Source organism: Alternaria alternata (assembly GCF_001642055.1).
Source record: "Alternaria alternata strain SRC1lrK2f unplaced genomic scaffold CC77scaffold_53, whole genome shotgun sequence".
Lineage (NCBI taxonomy): Eukaryota > Fungi > Ascomycota > Dothideomycetes > Pleosporales > Pleosporaceae > Alternaria > Alternaria alternata.
In genome coordinates this window covers 6,329-13,555 of record NW_017306242.1, presented here as the reverse complement: position 1 = coordinate 13,555, position 7,227 = coordinate 6,329, and the positions used below count along the sequence as shown (strand labels likewise).

The window sequence follows — 7,227 nt, the reverse complement described above, 5'->3', positions numbered from 1 at the left end:
GCGAATAAGCTCTCTAGCTTTAACTCCTAGCGCTTTTAGCTTAACGCAGTTAGCTAGCTTATTAAAGCTAACCTCCTACTGTCTACGTTTAAATCGCTAGCTTTTTAATAATTAATATTGTTAGCTAATGTCTAAGTAGAAGCGGTACTATAGACGTCCTATAATAGCGTCTCTTGTTACGTTATGCGCCTATATAACTACTTATAGCTATAAGTTATTATAGAACTATTGTAGGTATAAAGCAAGATACACATAAGTTTTAACAGCTAGATAATAAAGGGTAGCAAGTGTAGGTTCTTAGGTATTATTGCCTACTACGTTAATAAGCAAGGCGATATTATAGACTTACCTATTGTGCTGCTGCAGTTAACAGGCGCCTACAGTAGATATAGGATAGTAAAGGTTGTTATCTAAACGTTAAAAGAGTTTAGTATAAACGCTTAACGTATTAGCTACTTTGTACTTAACAACGTAAGTAATAACAACACTGCAATAGACGCAATTGCGCTAATAATAGGCTTTAACCTACGCTATCGCCGCCTCTATTATAGTTCTTATACAATTAACCTTGTTAGCTAGATACTCCTCTAGGGAGAAAACAGTGCCTTATATAATAATAATACTGCTAAGATTACTACTAAAAGCAAGTATATAAGCAAGTAGAGGCGCGATAGGCTCTTAGGCGTACTTCTAGGTATTATTAACTTTCTTAAACAATCCAACGGCGTTTTTGTAGCCGATTCTGGCGGTTTGGAACGTTGTTTCCGGAGGGCGATTTGCCGCAAAACCTCTCTAATCTTGCCAATAGGGGCTAGAGGCAACTTGCTCTTCGGATTTCCCGCTTCAGTTAGCATATGTATCAAGAGCCCTAATTCTGTTGCTGTCCAAGATACGGCTGCAAAGGTGCAAGCATGTTCGTGACCGACGCTTACGGCCTATGGCACTGACTCTAGCTATGGCTCCTTTGCCGGCGAAGTACTTAAGTCCCCTTTCTTAACTTCCTGGAGCGTCACAAAAACAAAACTTCTAGTTCTGTCTTCTTCTTGTACCGTCAAAGCCTCGTTTTTATGTCTCTCAAGTTCGAACTTCTCCTAGCAGGTCTTTTTTCTATCACACTTCTACCAGCCGAAAGACTGCAGCAACATGCAACGACGTTTGTTGGTCGAGCGGTCCCCTGATTCCTCCTCCAAACCCGGAACTTCACTCATGGAGCGTGATTATTCTGGTCCTACAGGCGATGATGTTGATCCAGATACTGATCTGTCATATGCTGATCCATTTGCTGATGAGGACGACGAAGATGGAGCATATCTTTCCCCCGACAACGACCATCCGCCCGAGTATTACATTCAACAACTTGAGACCTTCAACGAAGAAGAGTACGTGAAAGAAGACTACAAAAAGAGCAGTACCCGTCTGCTGAATTACATGGAAGATCAGTGGAATCAGTACGTCCCCTATTCCCATTGTAGTTTGCGCTAGATTGCATAGCCTAATTCTAGCATAGATGCTGGGGCAGTATACCAGGGAAACAACACTTTCGTGCCTACCAAACTGTATCGATCGCTACCCTATTTACATTCTTCGACTGGCTGCTCAAGCAGCGTAAGGGAAAACAAGGAAGAAGACGCCGAGGGACGAAGTCTGCCAGCTCTCTAGGGACGTATTGGAAGGTTTTCCGCTTAGTGTATGAGAGAGCAACTGGTGCAAGACTAGATGGGAAGATCAGCCGAAGCATGCACAAGGTACCAAGAGCCGGCTTTCTAGTTGCAATTCCACATCAGTATCCATGTCTGATTTGGCCAACAGGTACTGAGGAAGCTGACCAAGAAGCACGGGCTGAAGAAGATAGGTCGAGACAAGGCTTGCATGTATGTCGAGGACTTGGCCCAAGTGCTGCAAACCAACCTGGTAACCACCGAAAAGAGATATCCACACGGACGCTATAGGATACAGGCCCAGCTCTATCTGCAACTGGGTGGATTTACGGCGAATCGGCCTCAAGCTCTTCTCAGTCTCTGCTATCGGCACATAAAAGTCACGCTTTTACGGGATCCAGAAGGTGGCCCCCATCGAGTATTGCTTGAGTTCACCTTCGAGTTCACAAAGGAGTTCCTTGGTGTCAAAGACTTGTACGTCATTGTCATTCCTCTTATAGAACTTATACGATTGCTAAGTATTGCCTAAGGAATACGTTCCCTCTTCCAGAAATCATGTACGACGAGACGCTCCTCTTTAGTCCACACGTCTTTCTCCTTGGCCTGCTATTCTACGATCGGGCGTTTGCAGCCTACAATCTAACCTCTCCAGAGGAGCTCAGCAGGCTCACGATTCCGCAAGGCCGCAATGAGCTACCATTACACCTGAACCATATATTAGACGATGTTCCTGTGTTCCGGAAAGCGACGAGAACTGTGCACGGCTGGGATATCTCTCCTCACGAGCCCCTTCCCTACTCCACTCTGCTGCCATGGGTTCGAACCCTGGGCGAGGTCACAGGGTTTGCTCAAGTTACCCGTCCTTATTCTTTGAGATATGCCGGAGGGAAGGCGTTTAATGAGAACGGTAAGTCCTGCGATCTGGTCTATGCACGATCTGTGGTGCATGATGTGGTACTAACGTACTGCGTAGGCAATGTTAGTGAGGCTATGCAGAACCTGATGATGGGTCATGCTAGTATATCAACATTCTTGAAGCATTACCTCTCACGTCGTATCACAGTTGATACGCAGGCTGTCGTGCGAGGCATCCAGCCCCAGACAGCCTTCATGCGGGCAGCTTGTACTATGAGCCGTTCGATTGATCTTCGTCGGCCACGACGACTCACGCAGGAACAGTCTGCATCCGTAGATGAAGATCCATCCGTTCGCTTCCTACTTGACCGACGAGACCGACTGAAGCGTAAAGTACCCAATGCAACCAAACACCCCGAGTACAAAACGCTTGTCTTGAAGATCAGCCAAGAGAGACAGCGTCGACGGCACGCCCTTCTTAAAGCCGTCAAGGAACGCTGGGAGTTTGAACAGCCTGTGCGTGATGTCGAGCGGCAGCTTGCTGGCTTAGACGCTATCGATGATTCGGAGCCGATCCATAACATTATGCTCCCAGCTCAAGAAGAGCTAGCCAACTCAATCCTGTCGAAGCCAGGGACCACTATAGAAGAGGAGACGGACAGGCGTAATGGGGCCATTCGTGCAGTTACCTTGTACTGTGGCATCGAAGAGGGGGGGATGTACCCGGTTCAAAAAGCGGGTCGGAGCAGGAACATTGCCTTATCCACCAAGAGCCAGCTGAGGTACGGTGAAGGAGCATTAGAAGCAGCCAAGGTCTCGGTGTACAAGGAGGAAAGACCAAAGATATGTTTCCTTTGCCTTGGCAACGAAAGACTGCCGCTGGCACAGCGCATACATTCCTTCAGTACCCCAGGTGATCTCACGAAGCATTTCGGACGGAAGCACTTAAAAAACATTAAAAGTAGCGAGGGTCTTAGCTGCAATCTTTGTAAAGTGTTCCTGGCGGACAAGAAGCACTTGCAACAACATGCTGAAAAAGTTCACGGAACCGCATCTCCTAGGAGTTCCTATGATTGCTGCTAGAATCTAGGATACAATCTACTATCCCTTTATGTGTGGCGGAAAACTCTGCGTAGCGGCATACCAGTAGTGCTTCTCTCCACAACAAGGTCAACCACGACATGGGGGCGCAGAGAATCTCGGGATAGAGTCCTCAATGTCGAAGCTTTCTTTGCACTTCATTTTGCCGCCCGTAAATTCCCACTTGGCTGGCAATGCCACAATTCGCTGCCAGCACATACTGCGACCTCGGATGTGCTAAAGGTTCAACGAACGTATCTAAGAATCAGCTAGGCTACAGAAAGGTATACAAAGAGTGTGTCCTGAGCAAAGTATCACAGCACTATTAGTTATGGAAATGTTACGCAAGTCTATTGCTCTGCAGAGCAAAATCGATAATTAAGGCGCGCTGCAGTAATTCCTGTACTTTCCGCAATACAGATAAACACAGGCTATTGGTTGATCTGCGTCGGGCTGTCCTATCAAGCACTCCGGCCACGTTTGCATTGCTTAGGGACATTAGGAGAAAAAGGTCCATCAACAGCTCTTGGTACGAAGACAGATATGTTTGCCCGTGTGTCCCACACTGTGTATCGGTCATAGATATCTGTCAGGCCAGGCGTTACCTTCGGAAGTCAACAACAACAAAAGGACATATATATCTGAGAGCTCCCAACTCAGAAGATAGAGAGAATGCTGTTGCATACCAATGCCGAGCAGTGTTAGTACGATGTTTCGAGCAGGAGTTATACAGTTACAGTATGACGAGTGAGGCTAATCGTCCAGTTGCGCACGTGAGCAATAGGCATAAACAGATACCGAGCTCGCGCACAGATCACAACTGCACTGCCAGATCTTACGGCCTGTACGCTAACAACGCGTTTGCGTGGTGCGCCGCGCTGCGGCATAGGACAGAGTCTTACGTCTGCTATTTCATGATGGCAGCGCGACGGCTGCCAGACAGCTTATTTGACAACTAGAAGAAATCGAATCGGCAGAAGCTTACCACGAACGCGCTCACAGTCGGCCGAGACTAAGAAGCGCATCCTCGAAGCAGTCGATCTGCAAATCGGATCTCGCGGCGGCGTTCAAGGCGATTGTCAAGGAAGCGCAGGCGCAACTCATAAAACTCGTAGAGCTAGAGACACACGAAGTCGAGGAATACAAACTTCAAGAACGTGAAGCCCAGACGCAAGAGCAGCGGACACATGAGTGGGAGACATGTGCGCGGGACTTCTCAGCGCTATCTAGCCACGAATATATCGACCAGACTCCGATATAGCGGCGGCTACCATAGCGCAGAATAGAGCGCTCCGATCTGCTTTTTCCATGTCCGAAGCACTGCTGCCATATCAGCATTACTTAGCCGCGTCAAGAAGAAAAGGTCCATCAATGGCGTTCGATGTGAAAGTAGACTTGTTCACCAATGCTCCCTACGTAGGTTTCGATACAGTATCTGTCGCAACTGAGTTTAAATATCTCAATTGTTAAGACTAGATAATGCCCTAACAAACTAGAGATAGCAGTGGAGAGATTAGCTCGACGACCATGATGCTCAGAGCTGTAGTTCAGAGGATACTAGATTGTGGCATGAATGACATCGTCCGTAAACGTCCGTGAACTATCAAACTGGCATCACATTGTTCTAATCTATCCGATGACTGCCAGTTACATATCGTGTGCTGTACATGAAGCTTGTCGACTTGCGAACTTCCCTTCTAGCATGAACGATATTATCTTCTTTATGTGACCCAGCTAGGAACACATCCTCAACCTCACTGATTATCGTATCTTTTAGGTTTGGGCGCTCTCCTTGTATTCTTCTCTATAAATGCTTACGTTATAAGTCCGCATTGGTTCAAGGAGACGTCCCTAATTTGCCACCTGAAATACTACACAAACGACGCGCTCCGCAAGGGAGGCGCGCACAGCTTGTTCATACCGCGAGAGAGACATATCATTCTCTTCTAGATCTCTTGGGTTATCCAGCACCCTAGAGAATATGACTAGACATATCTTGGGTTAGATTTGCATTAGAACTTTTAGAGAGTATAAAGACGCACGTCGTAGGTCTATATAAGTAGGCTTATTTGGGCAGAGGGATAAGCTAAAGTTCAAGCGTGATATAGTTCTTCAGTGTCTCTTAAGACTGCACTTAATTGCTAAGCCTAAGGGTGTAAACCGTGCGGGATGAAGTCGTGTAGGGCCGATGACTCAATCAGGGATGCAGACATAAGTTATATCCACGTTATGTTACGTGAAAACCTAGAGGTCTAGAGAAGTCCAAATTAGGCACAAAGGGTTCATGTAGACTCGAACACAAGTCCCTTGTACCCGCATTCCCCGCGGCATCCAAAATCCCATGCGGGATACTTCGAAGCTGCTGAAAGTTGATAGTTCAAGGCATGCATCGAGAAACTGATTTCGGCAGGAAAGAAGTGCTTCGTATCCCTGATCCTACATTGGGTCTTACGGGACAGCGTCCCGTGCGGTCTTCACATCAGAATATGCTGGGTTATTTAGAAGGAAGACACCCTAAAGTACACGCTTTAACAAGCTGATCTCGGTGAAAAGAGAGTGCATTGCCTGCTGAACTGAATATCCAGCGTAAGTTGGATATTGTCTAGTTGGTAGACAAATTTCTAGTGAGCACTTCTAAGGTATGTCCCTGAGTGAGGAGACACACTACGTCGCGAGACGAGTTGGCCATTCGGCGCTTCGGCGCCTCCCAACTGCGGGCTTGTAAAGCTGCTATCAGTCTACTATAATTACAAGGCTGTTGCTCTTTAAGCACATTAGCGTCCGATATAGATCGCTGCTATGTTGGCTGTAATATCGATCGTTTCGTTACTGTCGTTAACTAACTCGTTAGCGATACCCCCCTGTTTATTAGTGACGTTTAGGACTACTAAAGCGCTCGGTGGGTTGCGCAGAGAGCGCGACGTAGGAAGATCGGCTTCCTAGGCTCGTTAAATTGCTCCGATGTAGAAGCGAGCATGCTGGCAGCCCTGTAGTGCGAAGCAGAAGATCTGTGAAAACGAGCCTGAGCTAGCGGGATACGCTAATATCGCTTAGCATGCATGGGCCTGCATTAGCGCGCTTGTTACCTACTGTATTCTATTGTAATAAATTCAGCGCTATGCCCACCTTGTAGCACCTTAAAATAGATGTGGCGCGCTCTGCTGCCTTTCGAGAAGCATTAACTCAACTTAAGACACACGTCTAAAGTCCTGTTCTCCTACGCGCCATGTTACTTTCTAGGTCGACTCAACACGCTCATTGCATACTGTCCCTAACTGCTACTGTTATCTTGAGACCTTTGGTAAAATACATAAACAAAGCTATTCGGCCCCTAACGCAAGATCATCCTCTAGGTGTTGATGCGCACCTGCATTGAGCAGCGTCTTGACTACCTGCTCGTGGCCTTCAAATGAAGCTGCCTGCAGTGCGTTGCCGAAGTGTCCACCCTGCGCGTTGACATCGGCGCCCGCGTCGAGCAGCGTCTTGACTACCTGCTCGTTGCCTCCAGCTGAAGCTGCCTGCAGTGCGTTGCCGTACTCTCCACCCTGGGCGTTGACCTCGGCGCCCTTGTCGAGCAGCGTCTTGACTACCTGCTCGTGGCCTCCGTATGAAGCTGCCTGCAGTGCGTTGCCGT

At 47.5% G+C, this 7,227-nt stretch overlaps 2 protein-coding genes across 2 annotated transcripts in view; one reads left to right on the top strand and one right to left on the bottom strand.

Moving 5' to 3' along the window:
• Positions 1-1,206: 1,206 nt before the first annotated feature.
• Positions 1,207-3,596, top strand: CC77DRAFT_1003687 (hypothetical protein; the record flags this gene model as incomplete). The annotated part of the gene is made up of 4 exons (XM_018523218.1): positions 1,207-1,452; positions 1,644-1,745; positions 1,810-2,132; positions 2,189-3,596. 4 exons carry the CDS (start codon positions 1,207-1,209, stop codon positions 3,594-3,596), a joined length of 2,079 nt encoding a protein of 692 aa, XP_018378640.1.
• A 3,058-nt stretch (positions 3,597-6,654) lies between these two features.
• Positions 6,655-7,227, bottom strand: part of CC77DRAFT_724835 (HET-domain-containing protein) — a 3,634-nt gene continuing 3,061 nt past the window's right edge. Inside the window, exons 3-4 of the mRNA XM_018532919.1 lie at positions 7,184-7,227; positions 6,655-7,084 (exon numbers count right to left, since the gene is read on the bottom strand). Coding sequence (XP_018378639.1) covers positions 7,081-7,084; positions 7,184-7,227 — 48 coding nt within the window. The 3' untranslated portion in view covers positions 6,655-7,080. The remainder of the gene's footprint in view (positions 7,085-7,183) is intronic.